This window comes from Monodelphis domestica, chromosome 2 (assembly GCF_027887165.1).
Source record: "Monodelphis domestica isolate mMonDom1 chromosome 2, mMonDom1.pri, whole genome shotgun sequence".
NCBI lineage: Eukaryota > Metazoa > Chordata > Mammalia > Didelphimorphia > Didelphidae > Monodelphis > Monodelphis domestica.
In genome coordinates this window covers 145,498,070-145,520,239 of record NC_077228.1, presented here as the reverse complement: position 1 = coordinate 145,520,239, position 22,170 = coordinate 145,498,070, and the positions used below count along the sequence as shown (strand labels likewise).

Genomic DNA, 22,170 nt, shown 5'->3' with positions numbered 1-22,170 from the left:
CTTGTTTCATGCCATTGGAGATGTTGAAGCGATCAGAAGTCTCTCCACCAGATAGGACTCCCCTGTCATGTCGACATGAAAGAGCTGGATCAGTTTGACGAATTTTGCTGGGCAGCCAAGCTTGCTAAGGATTACCCACAATGCGTCCCTGTTCACTATGTTGAACACCTTCGTCAGGTCTATGAAGACAATTTAGAGACTCAGGTTCTGCTCAAGCATTTTTCCTGCATTTGCCTCACCGTGAAGACCATGTCGATGGTGCTGCGATCTGGTTGGAAGCAACATTGTGATTCAGGCAGGTTCTGCTCTGAAACAGATGACAGGAGTCTGTTGAGTATAACACGGGCGAGGATCTTTCCAGCAGTGGAGAGTAGTGAGATGCCTCTGTAGTTGTCACAGGCTGCTCGTGAGCCTTTGTTCTTGTATAGGGCTATGATGGAGGCATCTCTGAGTTCTGGGGGCATGTCTTCCTCTTCCTATATGCTGGTCAGCACTATGTGGAATGCTGAAGCGCCTTTCCCTTTAAGGCCTTGTACACCTCGGTGGGATCCTGTCTTTACCGGGTGCCTTGCCTGTACTCATTTGTTTAATGCTTTTTGGACTTTCTCTATTGAGGAGGGACGTCAAGTTGTTCAATGTGTGCGGTTTTGGGGGATCTGGTCAAGGGCGCTTTGGTCAACTGAAGAAGGTCGGTTGAGAAGCTGACTGAATGAAGTGTTCTTTCCACCTGTTGCTGATGCCTTTTTTATTTTTTATGAGAGTGTTCACCGTCAGAGGATAGCAAGGGAGTGGTGGTAGGTTTTAATGGCCCATAGACAGTCTTGAGGGCACTGAAAATTGTTTGTAGTTTTTTGTATCAGCAAAGCGCTGGATTTCTTCTGCCTTTTTTCCCCACCATCGGTCTTGCATCTTCCTGATCTCATGCTGTGCCGTGGCTTGGAGAGACTTGAATCTGTCCTTTTTAGGAGCAGAGTTTGGGTTATTTTGCCACTCCATAAAGGCTTTGTTCTTTTTGTTCAACAGGTCTTCAATAGCAGTGTTGTTCTCCTCGAACCAGTCCTGGTGGTTGCGTTGTTTTGGGCCTAGGACTGCCTTTGATGTTTCCTTCACTGCATCTCTGAACTGGTTCCATTTCTCGGTTGAGCTTCCAGTGAGTGGTCCCTTGCAGACAGCTTGTTGTCCAGGCAGGACTGGAATGTTTGCAAATAAGATGAATCCCTAAGACAACTCACTTTGTAAAATACGTGAACTGACTAGGCCCGTTTTAGATGGCGAGGTGCAATGCGCCATTTGAAGAGTCACTCTAATCAATTGGGTGGTCTGTCGAGCATTCAGCTCCTCTCATGGCTCTGGTGATCTTTACATCCTGGATGTCTCGCCGGCGTACAATGATGTAGTCAATGAGATGCCACTGTTTTGATCGTAGGTGTATCTACATTATTTTATATTTGTTCACCATTCTGAACATAGTGTTCGTGATGGTGAGTTCGAACTCATGAGCATTTTCTGAGTAGCAGTAGGCCGTTGTTGTTCATTTTGCCCACGCTGTGTTTGCAGAGCACTCCTTTCCATCTTTCATGGTCCTTCCCAACGCGAGTGTTGAAGTCTCCCAGAGTATCAGCTTGTCATTTGTGGGCCACTGAGTACAGGACAGCACTCAGGTCAGAGTAGAACTGCTCGATGGTCTCCTCTGTGCTGGACAGTGTTGGGGCATATGAGCTGATGATTGTGGCATTCCGGTCGTTGCTGAGAGGCAAACGGATCTTCATGAGCCTCTCGCTGATGCCCACAGGCAAGTCTGGCAGCTGTTTGAGCAAACTGGTCTTCATAGCCAGGCCAACACCATGGATTCTGCCTTCATTTGTGGCTCTACCTTTCCAGAAGAAGGTGTATCCAGTGGTGGGTTTGCTGAGTGATCCCTCTTCTGGTAAGCGTGTTTCGCTTAGGGCTGCGATGTCGATGTTATATCGCGCCAGTTCTTTGCCGATTAGAGCTGTTCTTCTCTCAGGTCTTGGGGTATTCTCTCTATCAAGTAATGTTCTGATGTTCCACACTCCTAGTAGGAGTTTCTTTGTATTTTTTTCTTTTATTTCGACCGCTTAAAGGGGATGACCCGCCAGGCGCAGTGTGCTGACCAGGTGTTTGTAGGGCAGGCAATGTTTAGGACACCTTTTCTAGTCCCCTCCTTGATTAGGGTGAGCAGTTGCTGTCCTAGAGAGGGCTGCTCAGTCGCCCAGGATGCTGCCGAACATCCCTGCTGCCCACAGGGCCGAGCGACCACTGGTCCATGAGCCGCCTACGTGCAGGATCGTGACTACAACTGCCAGTGGTCACCTCCACCTGTTGCGTCGCCACTCCCCCATCACCGCAGGTCTTAAAGAGGGTGGACGGGGTCAGGATAGATGAGTGTGCACAAAGACACTTGTGCGTGAAGGAGATTTAAGTGGAAAAGTCGATGCACAGAGACAGTCCCACTCTCTCAGCGTTGGAAGCCTGGGTCCAGTGGCACGAAAAGTCATTACACCTGGAGACTCCTCAGCTGCATTGGATGGCCGTGTTGTCTTTTGTGCTCCAACACACGCTAAGCACTCCACAGTGCTTTGCTGCAATCGCCATCTCAGCGATGTGATAGACTTGCTACTAACAGCAAATACAATGATCCAGGATAATTCTGGACTTATGAAAAAAGAATGCTATCCACCTCCAGAGAAAGAACTGTTGGAGTAGAAATACAGATGAAAACATATGATTTCTCACTTTTTATTTGGGTATATGTTTTAGGGCTTTGATTTTATAAGATGTACAAAAATAGGAAATGTGTTTTGCATAATAAAGCATGTATAACCCAGATTGAACTGCTTGCCAGCTCCAAGAGGGAGGAGGGAAAGAAGGGGAGGAGACAATTTGGATCATATAACTTCAAAAACTTATGTGGAAGTTTGCTATTAAAATAAAAAATTAAAAATAAATGCTTGGTGGTTGAATGATAGATCAGGCATGGTTGTTTCAAGGTTGTAAAAATCTTTAGCTCATACTTTATATTTGGTAATTACATTCTAGACTTTCTGTGATTATATTAACTGTGGAAGGGTGAGAAATATTCTCTCATGTTAAAATTACTCTTGATAAGATTGTTTGACGTTTTGGGGGGGAGAGAGATACTTAGGCTTTTGTTTTGATTTTATATTAAAAGCAAAGTAATTTAGTTCTTATAGAAAATATTTGTAATGTTAGATTATTTTATAGAAACTATTCAGGGTGATGTTATTCCAACATAAGTTCCATGTTGTCACTAAATTTTTTTGGTGAAAGTATTCCATGTTTGCTGATAGACTACTTCTCTTAAATATATACAAACAAGCTATGGAATGAGAAAAAAATTATGACAGCAGGTATTTTATATAAAATATATGTATAATTTTAAACTTATGTTATAATATATTGTATCCTTTATTATGTTATATATAACACATTATTTGTTATAATATCATATATTTTTAATATATCATGTACGTTATATTGTTAAGTTTTTAAAATGGTTCAGAAATCTATTTTCAGGCTAGAAAACTAATTGGGGGTGTTCCTGGGAGGAAGTTAACTAGGAATTAAAATAGAGAAATATGGTTGGGTTCACCAGAGGGAAGAAAAACTTACTGAGCTCTGTCAAACACTTCTTTAATAAATAAATATCTGTATCCTAATTTTCAGGAGATGACAAAATCCTCCGGCTATGGCATCCCAATATTAGCACCAAGCCTGTAGGGAAACTTGTTGGTCATATGTTCAGTATCACAGAGCTTGTTATAAATGAAAAAGATCAGCACGTGATCAGCCTTTCATCTGCAAAGGTAAATTTTTTTTTCAAGCAGTGATATAGTGGAAAACCTGGGAAATTTATTATTTTTGGATCAAGGTGACTGGTTGGTCATGTCAAGAAATACTGAGTAGACATTGGTGGGAGGTAGAGGATGGCAGGAGTTATGGAGTAAAACTGGAGTTGAGAAATTAAATAGAGGTTGACTGGGTGACTAAAAGCTTGGTGGAGCTTTCTACCCCAAAAAAGGAAGTTCAAAAAATGGTGGGAGAAAACAGCCAGGTAGCATTGCAGATAAAACACCCCACAGGGAGTTGGAAAGACTTAGGTTCAAATTTGACTCAGACACTTCCTAGCTATGTGACTCCAGGCAAGTCAATTAACCCTGATTGCCTAGCCCTTGCTGCTTTTCTCTTAGAATTGATATTAAAATAGAAGATAAGGATTTTATAAGAAAACAAAACAAGCCCTCAAAAGTGGGGCTGGACTTGGGAAGGAAATCCCTATGCTTCAGAAGATGATAGGAATGGTTGGGTCAGAAAGTCCTAGAAGCATGAGGAGGCATAGATGGTGGCTGATTGTGGGAAAGAGATACAAATGACAGTTCGTCAAAGGACCCTGAGGCCAAAACCTGGGGTGGATGAGAGCAAATATATTTTAGACCTAGAAAGGTTCTCGTTTAAGCACACAACATTATATTTCCTGATTCCTTGCCTTTTTACTTGCCAAGGACGCTTCTTTCTTCACTTCCACTTCCTGACTTCCTTCCAGTTTCTATTAAAATCCTAGCTTTTGAAAGGTTTTTCTGGTGCAGTCATCTCTCCTCTACTTCTCTGCCCCACTGCCCACTTATAGTTAGTATCTTCTCTCTGATTTATCTACTTTCCATTTGTACTACATATATATCTTATACATCCCTAATTGTTTGCATATTGTCTCTCCATTAGCATTCCTTGAGAATAGTTTTTTTTTTCTTCATTGCCTGGCACAGAGTAAACAATTAATAAATATTTTATGACTGATTTACTGACTTGAATTTATGATGCCTACAGGACATCCGGTTTGAAATGGGTAGGCAGTGAATGATGATGGAAGGCTCTCTGCAAAGAAATATAAGTCTGTGAATCATCAGTATAGAGATAGCAGCATCTTTTCCTACATATTTAATATTTGCTTATCTAATCACTCTTTCCCCATTGCCTACACATATGCTTATATGGAAGGAAGGAAGGAAGGAGGGAGGCAGGGAGGGAAGGAAGAAAGGAGGGAGGGAGGAAGAGAGGAAGAGAGAAAGAAAGAAAGAAAGAAAGAAAGAAAGAAAGAAAGAAAGAAAGAAAGAAAGAAAGAAAGAAAGAAAGAAAGAAAGAAAGAAAGAAAGAAAGAAAGAAAGAAAGAAAGAAAGAAAGAAAGAAAGAAAGAAAGAAAGAAAGAAAGAAAAAGAAAGAAAGAAAGAAAGAAAGAAAGAAAGAAAGAAAGAAAGAAAGAAAGAAAGAAAGAAAGAAAGAAAGAAAGAAAGAAAGAAAGAAAGAAAGAAAGAAAGAAAGAAAGAAAGAAAGAAGGAAGGAAGGAAGGAAGGAAGGAAGGAAGGAAGGAAGGAAGGAAGGAAGGAAGGAAGGAAGGAAGGAAGGAAGGAAGGAAGGAAGGAAGGAAGGAAAGAAAGAAAGAAAGAAAGAAAGAAAGAAAGAAAGAAAGAAAGAAAGAAAGAAAGAAAGAAAGAAAGAAAGAAAGAAAGAAAGAAAGAAAGAAAGAAAGAAAGAAAGAAAAAGAAACCCTTGTCAGCTGTAGTCATCTATCTCTTCTCTTCACTGCTCAAGTCCTAGGAAGAGCAATTTGCATTCGCTGCTTTCACTTCCTCATCACCTTTTCACTCCTCAATCCCCTAAATACCAATTCACAATTCTACTGAAGCTGAAGTTACTCTTTCAGAGGCTCCTGATGATTTCTTAACTAATCAGGCTTCATCTTTAATCTTTCTGCAAGTCTTGATACTGAGAATTATTCTTTTTTCCTATATTCTTTATCTCCTCTTATGCTACCCTCTTCTAATTCTATCTTGGTATTCTTTTATCAATTGTATTTACTAGATCACCATGGGCCCATATCCCTTCCCTCTAAAATTTGAAGATCTCTAGTCTGCGTCTGTGAGTTCAGTCACCACCTCTATCTAGATCTCTATACCACTCTCCTCTGAATTCCACATCCTTAGTTGATTCCTGAACTTCTTGAATGTCTTGCTTAAACTCTTAAACTTCTTAAACTCAACTTATCTGAAACTGAATTGATCATTTTCTCCTATAAATCTGCTCCTCCAAATTTTCCCATTTCCTTTGAGGGCATGATGCTTCCCATCATTCAGGTTTGCAGCCTTAAAATTACCCTCTCCCTCCCATTAGACTATTGGATGGAGACAGTAAGTAACTGAGAGGCATTACAGCTTAAGGTAAAAGCTCTAGTTCCAAAGTTTTTGTAATTAGACATAGTGGTATCACTGTTTGTTTGAAATTGTGTTGAATATTTATTTTTCCTTTTCCCTTCAAGATCTAGCAAGGTGAAGAGTTATTGTATGAGAATGACCTTCTGTTTTCTGATTCTGTTCAGGACAGGGCCAGAGGGAACAGGAAAATTAAACAGAAGGATTAGGACTTTGGGGAGTCATTCCTGAAAAGAAGAGTTTGAGACAATGGGACACATTTGTTATGCAGAGAAAACCAGAGTTTCCTTCTCTGGAGATATGACTTTAAAAAAAAAAAACTTATTTATTTTTACATGCATTTATAATGTCCCTCTCCACTACCTGCCCTTCTACAGTGAATTAAAAAAAAAAAACAAATTAAAAACAAAACAAAACAGAACAGAACAGAAAAACAGTCTCAGAGCTTCTTTCTCAGGAAATTTTAAAGAAAAAAGACAAGCATATCCTTTTGCCATAGTTATTTTGCCCAGAGACTGAGGAATGGACTAGACAATTCTTCAAAATCTCATCATCTTCAATGAGTCTGTAAAAGGAAGCTAAAGAAGAATTTTTAAAATCCATTACTTCTCTAAATTTCTTCAAAATGGCCAACTAGAGGGCTTATTGGATTAAGAGAGTCTTTGGTTCAAATTTAACCTCAGACACTTCCTAGCTTTGTGACCTTGGGCAAGTCACTTAACCCCCATTGCCTAGACTTTACTTGTCTTCTGCCTTGGAACCAATACAAAGTATTGATTCAAAGATGGAAGGTAAGGATTTAAAAAAAAAAAACTTCAGATAAGACAGTTTGACCATTTCTTAATTAAAATTAGTGCTTACTATGTGCTCAATATTTCAAGAGAAATCCTGAGTACTTTTTTAACTTCATGCAATAGGTTGTCATCATTCTCCTTTGTTACCATCACATGGTGAATAGTATTTCCTCTTCTGATGGTTAAAATAACAACTGATTGCATTTCTACACACCATGCTCAATGGTCTAACAGCTGTGGTAGAGCTACTGTTTCTGAAGTGGAATTGAAAATCACTGGGAAAATAAATACTGAGTGAACTAAAAACTTTACCCACTTTCATTTCATTAGCAAAATTGAAAGGAACAATGGTTGGCAATGTTCCCAAGCACCAATTGGACTCATTCTGGCCTGTTATAAAGAGGAAGAAGTGGGTGATTTATAATAAATAGCAAACAGATTGTTAGATGTTACTATTCTTTTTAAGATTTTCACTTTTTTAAAGATAAAACATTTGATTAGGAAGTGTGGGGTGCCTAACACAAAACATATTGTTCAGAAATCAGTGGTTAGGTTAACAAGATTAAAGCAAACCTGATTAGGAAAGGCCTCCTGTAACATCCTACTTGAACTGAGCCTTGAAGTAAACTAGGGATGAACTTAAGGGTGAGATATATACTTAGCAAATAACTTCAACTCCCATTTCACTAAGAAGTTTAGAGTTCTTAGTCCTGAACTCCTTCAATATCCCTACTCTTTTCCATTTGTCTTTTTACCACTTCTTTGAGAACACAACTGCCCGTGAGGCAACTCCTATACAGCACAGACCTGCAAACTTATTAGCAGCATCATAACATCATAGATTTAGAGGTAGGAAAATCCTCAGGAATTTAATAGCTCAAACTTCTATTACAGTTGAGAAAATGGGGATCCAGAGATATTCAGTGACTTTCTCAGTTATACACTGAGGGAGTTGTAGAACCAGGATTTGAACCCAAGCTCTCTGACTCCAAATCTAGGACTCACTATTCACTACCTTGTTTCCCTTATATGATAAAAAAAAAGAAAGAAAAAAACAAAACAGAACATTTTCTCATTCTTTCCATGATATCCAAACCTCTCAGTTAACATTGAGTCCTTCTCCAGGGTAATCTTTGCTATTGTCATAACATTTTAAGATTTACAAAGTACATCTTCCTACAATCAACACTGTGACAGTGGATAATACCAGTCTTGGTATACTCATTTTATAAATAAGGAAACTAAGGCTCAGAGAAGTTAAATCATTTTGTAGGTGTTCATTGCAATGAACGTCTGATTGTCTTAGGTATGCAAGGCTGTTAAAGATGTCCCCCTGTGGTATCTGGTTTCCTATTCTATATCTCCCCAAAGTGTGCATTCATATATCCTTCCAACAATTCTGCAGAATATAGAAAAAAAATCTAGTTCTATTTCTGCCTGGGTACCTGATTCCTGGGATAGTAGTAATCTTTTTAAAAAATTATTGTCATATAAAACACACTTCCATAGTGGTCATTGTTGTAAGAGCAAAGTCATATATAACCAAAACCCTTAAATAAAGTCAAAGATACACTGATGTGAAAGACGACTCCAATGGTTCTTTCTCTGTAGATAACATTCCCCATCATAAGTCTTTCAGGATTGTCTCAGATCATTGCATTGCTGAGAAAAGTCAAGTTTTCACAAATAATCATTGTCCAATATTGCTATTATTGTGTATGATATTTTCCCAATTCTGCTTATTTTGCTCTATATCAGTTAGATCTTTCCAGCTTTTTTCTGAAATCATCTTGCTTATCATTTCTTACAGTACAATAGTATTCCATTACCAACATGTACCACAATTTGTTCATCCATTCTCCAATTGATGGGCATCCTCTCAATTTCCAATTCTTTCCCACCACAAAAAGAGCTGCTATAAATATTTTTGTATAAGTAGGTCCTTTCCCATTTTTTTTTAGCTTTTTGGGATACAAAACCAGTCGTGGTATTTCTACATCAAAGGGTATGCACAGTTTTAAAGTCCTTTGGGTATAGTTCCAAATTGTCCTCCAGAATTGTTGTAATCAGTTCACAACTCCACCAACAATGTATGTGTCCCAATTTTGCTACTTCCCATCCCAAATTTATCACTTTCTTTTACTACCATATTAGCCATTATAGTAGGTGTGAGTTTGTTTGCAGTTTTGTCAGCAATTTTAATTTGCATTTCTCTAATCAAGTGTTATTTAGGACATTTTGTCATATGATTATTGATGGCTTTGATTTCTTCATCTGAAAATTGGCCTGTTCATATCCTTTGACTATTTGTCAATTGGGGAATGGCTTTTATTCTTATACATTTGACTTAATTCTCTATAAATTTGAGAGATTAGACCTTTATTAGAGATGTTTGTTATAAAAATTTTCCCAGTGTATTACTTCTGTTCTAATCTTGGTTGCATTTGTTTTGTTTGTACAAAAGCTTTTTAATTTAATATAACCACATTTATTCATTTTATATCTTACATTATTCTCTATCTCTTGTTTGGTAAATTCTTCCCTTCTCCAAAGATCTGTCAGGTAACCTATTCTGTGTTCCCCTAATTTAGTTATATTACTCTTTATATCTAAATAATATAGCCATTTTGACTTAGTATAAGGTAGTAGTAATCTTTCAACAAAACTTGAATCCCTGAATCTTTTAACCATTCCCATCAATAATGAGAAGAATAGATGGATTTATAGTGATGAGATGATATAATACAAAGTGTCCTAGCATTGGTGCTAACCCTTCTCATTCCATGTGAAATAAAATCACAAAAACATGGCCCCTCATTTTAACAAATGAAGAAACCAGGGTGTCAAAGTGATTAGTCAAAATCTTATAACTAGCTACTGCTAAATCTGGGATGCATTCTTGATCCTTAGTCTACATTTTTTTTTGGAATCCACCATATTGATTATTATAAAATAAAAATAATTTTTGTAGCATAGCAATACAGTCAGTGCTCTTTGATATATCATCAATCAAGGGTTCATTTGCCCCCCCCCATCTGATATCTGCACAACCCAACAAGCAGAATTCTTTTAGATAGTAGGCCAGTTCTTAGGTATCTTTCTCTGGTTCTCAGCCTAGTTTCACTCACTACTGGGTTATGCTTCTTTGTGGGGGATGATTCTTTTCCTTCATTAGCTATGGGGTTCTTGTAGATTAGTCAATCATGTTTTGGGTTCCATTCTACTATGGGGCACACTTCTCTATGTCCCTTACCTCAATACATCATTGGATGGATTTCAGGGAAGAGGTAGAAATTGAGGAGGGACATGAACGTATAAAATGGAAGGGGGAGGACATTCAAAGGGAAGGATGCCATCTCTGGAGCCATGAGTGCATAGTCCACTCCAGATGTCTGCCTTTAAAGAAAGACAGCATGGTTTAATAGAAAGAGTCTTAACATTGGAGTCAGATAACTTGAGTCCAAACTACATCTCTGATATCTGGTTACCTGTATGATTTTGGCAAGTTGCTTATCCTCTTTGGACCTCTATTTCATCATCCATAAAATTAGAGAGACAGATTAGATGGCTTCTGAAGTCCTTTCCAGCTCTAGATAGATATATGGTCCTAAGATCTATAGCATCCTAGGAAAAGGGAAGAACTCTTAATAAAGCATATCTGCAAATGATGTGAAAATGTTTTGAAAGGAACAATAAGGAAACTGGACTGATAAGTGCCTGTGTTGAACAGTAATGAGAAAGTAAGTGGGATAGGCAGGGTAGAAGATTGCAGAGAACTTGGCTAAGCAGAAGAATCAGTAGGCAATAGAGTTGCAAAGCAGAGGTGAAGAACAAAAAGGTGAATGAATGTTTAGTAGGTCAAGTTTTTGCAATTCTGCATTTTCCTTCAGTAACACTTAGTAAACCTGGAACAAGGAAATTAAAAAATACAAATGAATAAGGGTTGGGGATTTCCATGATGGCTTTAGCAAAAACTTGAGTGGAAAAAGTATGAAAGGGAGGGCAATGTCAAAATAATTGCTCAAGCTGGTCAAATATGGTAAAAAAAAAAAGTCCTGGAAAGTCAGGAGCATGGTCTGAATAAAGTTGTATAAAACTGGAAAATTTCAGTAGTTATCGTCCCCACTGTACAGAAATAAAAGTAAGATTACAGGGACCCAGACATCCCAGGTTGTAGACCTCAGCTCCCTCGATGACATCCTATTCAATTTGTAGCTGCACATGGGCAGTGCTCTGACAGTTAACCCTCTATGGAAATACAAAATCCTGTTCCATGTAATCAGCCCCACCCTCATTACCCAGCTCTAACTGGGGTTCCATTGCCCCCAAAGAAACAGCTTGTGGTGGGAGGATCAGTAGAGGTTGGGGCCTCGGAGATTTCTATAATTCTAGTTTTTGCCTCCTTCCCTCTGTCTCCAAAAACCTCATCTTGTCAAAGTTCTATACACTGTCAAAATCACAGATTCTTCAAGTATTCATACATTAGGGTCTAATTTATCCAGTTTATCAACATGTATTTATTGAGTTTAGACAATAGGCCTGACACTGTATTAGCTACTATAGATAAGAAAGAAGTGTTGGCATTAGGCCTGCCTCTGAAGACCTTACCAATTAGCTGGAGAGTCATGCATATGAAACAATGAGTAAGAGACTTATCATTATGTATACATATATGTGTGTTTAAGTGGTCATATAGCTAGAAAGTGACAGACTTTGGATTTGAATCCAGGTATGGATGAATCCAAGGAGGGATAGCAGTTACTGAAACCGAGGATAACTGAGGAGCCACTTAAAAAGTTTCTTAATAGATTTGAGCAATTATAACATGGGAGGAGGAAGGAAAAGAGGGAGAGAGAAAAACAAGGAGAATTATAGTCAAAGAAGAAAAGCAGTGAATTAAAAATCTTGAAAGAGGCCAAGCCATGACCACATTGCTATTTTGCTAATATAAAGGATAACAGCAATAAATAGTCAAGGACAGTAAGAAGCAGTGAAACCAGAGAGGCTGAGACGTCTGAAAGGTCATCAGCATGAATCTTGAAATGATTAGGGATGAGAGCAGGGGCAGCATGAGGAAATGATTTGTTGTTATTCAGTTATTTCAGTTGTGTCTGGCTCTTCTTGATCCCATCTAGGTTTTCTTAGCAGAAATACTGGGTTTTCCATTTCCTTTTTCAGTTCATTTTACACATGAAGAAACTAAGGCCAACAGGGATAAGTGACTTGCCCAGAGTCACACAACTAGGTGTATCTTAAGCCAGATTTGAATTCCAGTCTTCCTGATTCCAGGCCTGGAGCTCTATTTGCTGTGCCACCTAGCTGTGATAGGAACAAGTGACAGGCAATAGCTATAACATTTATTAAGCACTTGGTATATGCAAAGCACTGTTAGAAACTGGAAATACAAAGACAGGCCAAAACAGTCCCAGCCTCAAGTCATTGTAAGAGGGAGATATGTACAACGTAGAGAATGAAAGGGTCCTATCAGGCAAAATGACTTAGGAGTATGTGAGGAAAGAGAGAGCATTCATGGCTGAGGGTCAAGGAAGGCTTCCCAGAGCAGGCGACAAGCGAGCTAAGCTTGGAATTGTCAGGGAGAAGAAAGGTTAATTATATAAAAAGGTTGGACTGGATTATATTTAAAATAAGTCACCAGGAATTTATGGGGTGTTTATACCTTTGGTGAGTAAATATAAAAGTGGGCAGATCTCCCCACTCAACTTTTAAGTAGGGTAAAGTTTACACTTTTGGTGATTAAATCTAAAAATGGGCAGGGAAGTTAATTTAATTTTCACAATCAGGGGAGAGTTAAATTTAATCTTCACAGAATAAAGAATCTCCAAGGGAGATGACAAGGAGAACTATAGTCTTAGCATGGATAGAAGACATACAAATACATGAATTTAGGAAATAGTATGTGGAACTCATAGAAGTTAGTAGTCCAGTTTGGCTCAAACATAGATTGCATATGAGGTAGGAGAGGAGTAATATGAAATAATGCTGGAAGGCAGACCTCAAAAGAACCTTAGAAGTCATTTAGTTCAACCTGAAAAAAATTCAAGAAAAATTCAAAATTTCTGAAAATCAGTTCTCCAGTCTCTATTTTGAAAACCTTCAGAGAGAAGAAACATACTATCTCCTTAGAAGCCCACTGGAAATGTTCTTTATGGTTTCAAAATCTTCCTATCTATAACTTCTTCCAATTGATTCTAGTTTTACCTTACAAGAACAAGTAAAATAAGTCTAATCTTTCTTCCACATGAATTTTTTTTAACATTTAAAGCTAGCTATCATTTCTCACCTAAATCTTCTCTTCTCCAATTCACAGCATCCTATTCTTATGTATGGCGTGGCTTTGGGTGCCCTCACTATCCTGGTCAGCCTCTTTTGCATATGCTACAGTTCATTAATGTTCTGCAGAGACTAGAACTGAACACAGTGATCTGGCCAATACAGAGTATATAAGAGCTCACTGCTAAACATTACTTTTATATTTTACTTTGTTTAATATTATTATATAGTTTTATTTTATTTGTAATATCCTTCCCCTTCCTATAATTTGTGGCCCATTCAGTCTGACTTACCTTGATGTTCCTCACATTACATCTCCCATATCCATAACATTATACTGCTTCCCTCTCCCTCTCCCTCTCCCTCTCCCAAGGGGAATGCACTCTCTCCTTACAATTACCTCTTAGAATCCCTTGTTGCCTTCAAAACACAGATCAAATTCCATCTTCTGCATAAAATATTTCCTGTTCTCCTCAACTAGTAGCTTCCCTGCCAAACTGCCTCATATTTGCATGTATAAATGTGTGCGTACTATGGTAACAGATGGGAATTGTTAACATTGATATAATCATTAAACAGCTTATCAAGCAGTCAGGCAATATAGTAGAGAGAGCACTAGGCCTGGAGTCAGGAAGAACGGAGTTCAAATCCATTCTTGGACACTTACTAATTGTACGACCCTGGGCAAGTCACTTAAACTCTGTTTCAGTTTCCTCAAAAAAAGGGAATAATAAAGGCATTTACTTCACAGAGTTGCTGTGAAGATAAAATGGGATAATATTTGTGATGTGCTTTGAAAGTCTTGAAGTATTACATAAATTCAAGTTTGTTGCTGTTGATTTTGTTGTTATAATAATAAATATTATGTACCTATGTCAGGTGCTAAATGCCAGATACCTGTTGGGTAAGGATACAAATAGAGAAAGAAAACAATCTTCACCCTCAAGGAGTTTGCATTCTACTTGGTGGAGGGAGGAGGAGATCACCAGGTTACAATAGATCCTGCTTGAATTTAATATAGCAACATTACAGAATAGTTGCCTTTCAAAAAGATATGGGTACTTGGGGACATTAATTCCAGAAGGAGAATAATCTGATTGTACAGGTGTTGATAAGCAAGACATTCTGTTTGAATGATTTTCAGTGTTAAATTACTATCTGTCTTTAACTTTAAAGACCTGATCTTTTCCAGTGGTGACCCAAGGATTTGGAGAAAGAAAAAGCCTAGCCCTATGGAAATCAACATGAATGCCATTTAAACCAAATTTGTACATCTTCAATCTTCTTTTCTAAAAAGTTCATTATCCTTTCTTGTCTTGATTTTTCCTTTTTATTCTTTTAGGTATAAGAGGTATTTTTTTTCCTCACAGTAGTATAATTTTATGGTGCATTGCAGGTCGTTGACTAGATTTAGAAAATTTGGTCTGAACCACAATATTAATAATCAATCATCATAAATATGAAAAGCCTGAACCTGTAAAGTTGGAATGGAAGAAGACTTACACAAGTCTGAATATGAATAAGAACTGTGTACTACCACCACAAGCCCCAAGTTGTTAACATGGGGCAATATAATGAAAGAATATAAGCTCTAGTCCCAAATAGGTTACGGAATGAGGCAAGAGCTAACAAAGGGTTCCAGATGTTGCTGATTGTTATTACTGCTGCTGTGCTGCTGCTATTGCTTTCATTGTGCACAGTTGTATTATTTCTTTCCCTATTTCCTTCTTTCCTTCCTTCCTTCTTTCCTTCCTTCCTTCCTCCCTTCTTCCCTATTTCCTTCCTTCCCTCCTCTCTTCCTCCCTCCCCTTATTTTCTTCCTTCCTCCCTCCCTCCCTTCCTCCCTATTTCCTTCCTTCCTTCCCCCTCCCTCTCTTCTTTCCCTCCCTCTCTTCCTTCCTTCCTTTGTTTTTTTTTTTAAGATCCTGGACTGTTGCACTTTACAAAGGGAAAATTACAACAATTTGGGGGTGAGAGGGAAATAAAAGAGAAAAAAATAATTGTTAGACACATTGACAGAACACCAATTAGGGGGTATTTACCTTTGGCATAAGAGTTTACATTCAGAATAAGTATGTTCAACCCCCTTCATTTCAGTTCATTATAACCCAAAGTTCATTCTGGATCTTTGATGCAGTGTGTGGTTTCTACAGGCATCCTTTTGGCATCTTCTCCAAAAAGATCTGCTTTCTTGATTTGGGGTATTGGCAAGTTTCTTTTCCTAAAATTTCTCCAAAAGATCAAACCTTGGTCTTTAGGATAATTACATAATCCTCCCCTGAGGAGGGTGTTGACCAGCACCAGAATCACTCTGGGATACATGAATAAGTTATGAGGTATATGAATCAATTTTCAAAAGAAACCTCCCCCCCCCAAAAAAAACAAATAAAAGAAAAGCAAAAATTAAATTCTTGATAAAAAATAAAATATCAAAATCTTATGTATATAAAATTATGAGTAAAAAAGAATAAACCGGGGCAACTGGGTAGCTCAGTGGATTGAGAGCTAGGCCTAGAGACAGGAGATCCTAAGTTCAAATCTGACCTCAGACACTTCCCAGCTGTGTGAATCTGGGCAAGTCACTTGACCCCCATTGCCTAGCCCTTCCAGGTCTTCTGCCTTGGAATCAATAAGTATTGATTCTAAGATGGAAGGTGAGGGTTAAAAAAAAAAAAAGAATAAACCCATAAGAGGTCCTTGAATCATCAGTAAAGCCCAATTAAAGTGATTTATGTCCCACAAACCTATAGGATAATTGCAACAATATAGCACTTATCCCACAGCAGCCAGGACTACAGGAAATTGCCATACTATAAGAGAGAAGGGACTAGATTCTGAGGTAAAAGGGAAGTATGATTCCTGGTCTGATTTTACCTTCCATCTCAGGGATAGGGGAGCCAATTGAGGGTTCAAATCCCTTTGTGTTCATTCACCATAATGTTAGATTTAAATTAATAATTCCAGGTTCTTATTTTCCATAGAGTTTATTAATAATCACTTGAAATATAGAACGCAAATAGTTAGAAGTGTAAAGCCTATTTTCTAACCTAAATCTGACCACGTGATTGCTCTACTCACATGGCTATCAGCCAGCCTCTCACACTGCCATTCTGGGGAATAGAGACCCCTTGGGTCATGCCCATACCCTTTTATTCTCTGTCCCTGTACATATGCCTGTGCATTCATATTCATTCATGCAGTATCCCCACGCAAAAATGGGATGTGAGATGTAGGCCAACAATCTAGGAAGAGGAGGAGATGAAATTTCCTTTACACAGAATCATGGCTGGGTGGTGTTCTAGTACTAGAACATGTATGGAACACAGGTGGCTACCTGACAAGGTCATGGAGAAGGGAGGCAGAATAAGTGTGACTGACTTCTGGCTCAATAAAATCTCCCTTAAGCTTTCCTATATTCTCTGTCCAGGGGTACAACTATAGAGCTGGTAATTCATTAGGGGAGCTAGCTAAGGATTAGCCTGATTCTCTTAGAGAATTAGGGAGATGGTGAAAAATAAGAATTCTTTTAAGTTTGGTGATTGAACAAGTTGCATTGGAGAGTATAGGGAGGTGACCAGGCTTATGGCATCTACCCACTTGAGCATCCCACTATATTCAACTTTCTCTTAACTTTCCCCCCCAATAAATGTAGTTCACTATGGAAAAAATAGGGTTAGACTGATCATGTTTCAGGTTTCAGTATTGATGATCCTCCCTTTCTGTTGTGTTAAATGTGAGTCAGTTAATGAAGAATTTATTGGAATTTCATTTTAAACCAATAATACTATAGCAATGATGGTAGTGTAGACAAAGTATAGCATGTCTGCCTGAGGTTTACATCCTAGTTGAAGAAATGATGGTTAATACAAACACAAACACACATACACACCCAAAATAAAGAAATCTGGAGATCATCAATCATTAAGTCATTTACTTGTTTTGCAACTTAGTGTCAGATGGGTACTATGTACTGTTTGAAAATTCATCAACATATAATATTAACTTGGAATTTAATTTGCTATACTTGAACAGTATCCTGCCTTAGTTAAAATGGTATTCCATGTCATTCCAGAAAATTATTGTCTGAATTAAAGAATTTAACAAGCACATGCTTAATTTAATTTATTCAGAAAATCAGTAAACCAATAAATCAGACCATATTGAGCCAGAGACCAGCCATACTTACTTAAGCTCACTTTTCCCCTGACCTTTGTAATGATTAAAATAGTTGGTTGTCATAAACTGTAGTGATAAAAGAGTGTTTGGCTTAAATTGTGACTGTAGAAAATATGGTTTCAAGACAGTGTCTTGTTTTAAATCAAATATAAGGTGGTCGCCAGGGGAAAATTCCCAAATATTAAATATACCCAAGTCAGCTGGGTTTTTATAGAGATTTTATTTAATACAAATGAGGAATTAAAGAAAGAGAGAGAGAGAGAGAAAGGGAATAATGAGGAAAAAGGCTAGGCCAGCTTAGGCCAGCCTTAAAAGAGAGAGATCAGTCAGTCTTCAATCCACTAACCACAAGATTTGTCCCAAGCTAGATTCTAGTGTTCAGAGAGACACCAGTTGCCTCCTCCAATTCAGCTTTTCCCAGCTGAATCTCCCGAGAGAGACCCCTTCTCTCAGCTTCTGACTTCCTTTTAAAGGGAATTTTCTCCTATGTCACCTCCCCTAAGTTCTCACATCTACGGATCACAGTAGAGGTTTTCCAAAGGACAGACCATTCTTAATTCACACCTAAGTAGGCTTAAACTTTTGATTAAGTTCACACCTGAAAAAATCTCTGAGTAAGTTCTCACCTTTATAGGTACTTAGCACCCTTTTGTATTAGATCTAAAAATAGGCACAGCTTAAGAACTTTTGCCTTACTATAAGTATGAGTTTAAGTATTTTTCATTGTTCAGCAAGGAGTTTCTTCCTCTAAAGCAGGCTTAAGTAGGGGTGGAGTAGAGGTCTCACATTCCTGATCTAAGTCCCTTCATTGTTTAAATGGGGAATGGTCTTAACCAAACCTTATGAAGTAGGGTCTGAGAATTTTTTAAGGTTTACAATCCCCTTGATGATCATTGGGAGACTAGTCTCCCCATTGATCATTTAACATAATCATCTTGTAGTCCTAAATGCACTTCTAACTATAGATATACACAATATTCAATTTTCTAAGAGGAAATTAGAGTAGTGAGGGAGGAATAGAAAAAGTAAGCAAAACCAATGTTTTGCTAGGCGCATTGACAGAAAGCCAAATTAGGGGCAGTCCCCTTTGGCATAAATGTGTACATTTACAATAAACATTCAATCAAACTTCAGTTCAATCAACCATATTCAAAGTTCATTCTTGATCTTCTTGATGAAGTGTAGGTTTTCTGCATCTTTCTGCAACAATTCATTCTCTGGATTTAGGAGTTATCAAGCTTCTCCTTGAAGATCTTTTCTCCAACAAAAATCAAAATCTTGGATTTTTATAAAAATACAATCTCAAACAAAAATCAAAATTCTTAGATTTTAAATTAAAATACACCTTTATATGTACCCACCTGTATTCTACATACACTCTGTTACTAGGTTTCCATATCACTTCCTGGCTGTCATCCTCATCCCCTCCCACAACAACATTGGATTCTCCCCTGGTCTGCTGGACTTTGATAGCTGAGCTTTCACCTTTTCTCACTAAGTATGTACTCTGTTCTATGGTACTAGCTCTAGTTAGCTCATTGGCAAAGAGTATAGACAATTGGATTTAGAGTAAGAAAGACCCAAATTTAAATCCCAGGGTTGTTATCAGGATAGAAAACAAAATAATATTTGTAAAGTGCTTAGCAAACCTTAAAGCAACCTTTATTTGCCTAAGTTTTCTCAAGTGTAAAATCAAATTAATAGTGCCTACCTTACAGGTTTGTGTGAGAACTAAATGGAAAATATTTATAATGTACTTAGCACAGCACCTGGCAAATAATAGGTTCACATAACAATTATTATTAAGGGCAGTTAGGTGGCTTAGTGGATTGAAAGCCAAGCTTAGAGATGGGAAGTCCTGGGTTCAACTCTGACTCCACTTAATTCCCATTGCCTAGCCTTCATCATTCTTCTGCCCTGAAACTAATACATAGTATTGATTCTTTTTTCTTTTTAACCCTTACCTTCCATCTTGGAAGAGTGGTAAGGATTAGGCAATGGGGGTTAAGTGACTTGCCCAGGGTCACACAGCTAGGAAGTATCTGAGGTCTCAATCTACTGAACCATCTCTAGCTGCTCCCCCCCACCCCCCAGTACTGATTCTAAGATGGAAGGTAAGGGTTTTTAAAAAATAAAAATAAATGTTTCTTCCCTTCCCCTTCCCCTTCCCCTTTTGGATAATTATGCTTTTCCTTTTGTTGATTTAATTTGTGTACCTGGGCAGAACTACATCTCAATTGCATCTGACCATATTTGAGTGACAGCTAAGACCTAATAATTTGACTGTATAGTCCTAGAAGGGTAGATATCAGGCCTTGTTCATGCACTTTGGACTGTATCTAACAGTATATTCAATGACTACTTAATGAATTTACGTAGGTAATTAAATATTTGTGAAGTTGCTAAGGGAAAAAATGACAGGAAGTATTTAAATTATAGCACTTGTTACTGTTTCACCATGTGCACTACATTATTTGCCATTTACGATTCACTCCTCACCACAGGCCTGGTCCTTGTCTTCTATGCAGATGTGATAAATCACTTTAGTTTTCAATTCATCATCAATACATCAATACTAAGTCAGTTGCATGCTAGGCTATTTCTCTCACAATGTATAAAAAAGGAATGACCTCTGTTAATCTAAAATAGTTTTGCTAGTTCAAGTTTTAAAATCAATAAAAGTTGATTTTTAATAGTTATAGCTTTATTATATAGCTGGAATTTTTTAAAAAAGTAAATAATTTTTAAAATATTTACCATTATGGATCCCTAGCGATGCTTTTACGAGGACCTTGAAAGGATATTTTTCTGAAATTGATTTCCTTGTTAATCTCTTTCCCCCAACCCAATCCTTTGGAGTCTTATCCTTTGCTTCCATGTTCACCACCCTCAGAACCCTCTCTGGCCCCTTCTTAATCCTATTAGCTATATCATGGATCACAGCCAGAAGAGAACTTGGAAAATATCTAGTGGGCATTGGAACTGACCCACAATAAATTGTAAACAGATGAAAGAACAGAGGCCAGGAAAGGTAAGTTACTTGCCCAAGGTCACATGGGTAATAAGTGGCAGAAGTGAGACTTGAACCAAGTCCTCTGAATCCAAGTATGGGAGCTTTTCTTATATCTACCACATTTGCATTATTTAATTTCATTCTTTCTCTTATTCTACCAGGAAAGAGAGGAGGAAGAGGAAACATTTCCCCACATTGGGATGAGTATAGCCCAGGCAATAATATTTTGCTTACACCAAAGAGTTTCTTTAACTCAGTTACAATAGCAATTGACTATGCCCTGAAGTTGTCTAATCCTGAGTTGATTAGTGTCTTCATCAGTGAACCAGGGAAAGCATTTGAAGACAGCAGAAGAATCCTTTTCAGGCTCTTAATGCTTAGCACAAATACTCATACATAGTGTACGCTTAACAAATGTTGATCGACTGACTATTAAAGACCCCTACAGTCATACCATTTAGGCAACTGACTAGAAAATCTACTTGCACAGCCTGCCTTCCTTAACCATACTTGGGCAAATGAATGTAATCCAAAAATTAAAAAACCAACATCATTTAAATGAATGTCATCTAATAGCCAATATCATTCACCAAATATTATATATGTGGAAAATTGCTTCATACATCCAAGGTTTTAGTAATGTCCCTACATAAGATACAATTTCTTGGGGAAAAAATATTGCCCAGAACTTTATTTATAGCTTTATTGACAAGGATAATTTGTTACCTTATGTATGAGTCTGTGCCTTGAGGACAACTGATATAAAAATTCTGAGCAAGGCAGGAAATATAGGATCATTGAAAGGAAATACTACCTGAGCTATTATAATTCACATTTATTAAATGTAAGCTCATTCTCTTCGTAATAAGCAACACGACAGTGATAAATTAAGGTACCTGAAATTTAAGCAAGTACTTAACAATAAAAGTACAAACTATGTCCTAGTTAATGAGCTAATTATGAGTTTTCTTCTTGCTGATTGATTATTTAAGTTCCATTTTAGGGATAGCATAAACTCCTTCCTTCAATTCTTCCTTTCAATCCAAGAGATACTTGCAGAAATAATGTTGTATAGAAACACCTTTAAAATATGCAGAAAATATTCCCTCAAATGCTCAGTATGATACCATGTTTTAATTCATATAATTAGCAAGTACTTCCTAACATCTAATCTGAATCTTTCCATTTTGACATTTAAATCCTTTCCTCAGGGCAAAGAGAAAACAGCTAGCTCAGTTAGTTTATTAGCACATAGCCATTATTAAACAAATACTTATTGTTTCAGTTCCATCTTACATCTTGCCACATAATGGAAGGAGTATAGTATTATACAGCCTATATTTTCAGCCTTATCTCATTTCCTAAAATCTAAACAAATTGGACTATTCTTCATTTCCCATTCTCATTCTGGATTCTTGCATATCCATACTGTTTCTCACAATGTCATCCATGCTTTGAATAGATTTTTTATTCTACCCTGTCTCTGGCTGTGAAATCCTGGCCTTCTATTAAAGACCAGCACATTTACCACTATGTATATGAACATTTCTTGTTGAGTTAAAAAAAAGGGGGGGGATCTATATCACATTATAGTTATTTCTCTACATATAAGCACCAACTTAGAACAAGATGCTTCCTTGGGGGACTATTA

The 22,170-nt window shown here is 37.6% G+C and overlaps 1 protein-coding gene across 6 annotated transcripts in view; it reads left to right on the top strand.

Annotated features, from left to right (window-relative positions):
* WDR64 (WD repeat domain 64) overlaps positions 1-22,170 on the top strand; it is a 229,641-nt gene that overhangs the window by 100,885 nt on the left and 106,586 nt on the right. For all 6 annotated transcript variants that reach the window (XM_016430227.2, XM_007481554.3, XM_007481553.3 and 3 more), the window contains one exon: positions 3,709-3,848. In XM_016430227.2, coding sequence (XP_016285713.1) covers positions 3,709-3,848 — 140 coding nt within the window. The remainder of the gene's footprint in view (positions 1-3,708; positions 3,849-22,170) is intronic.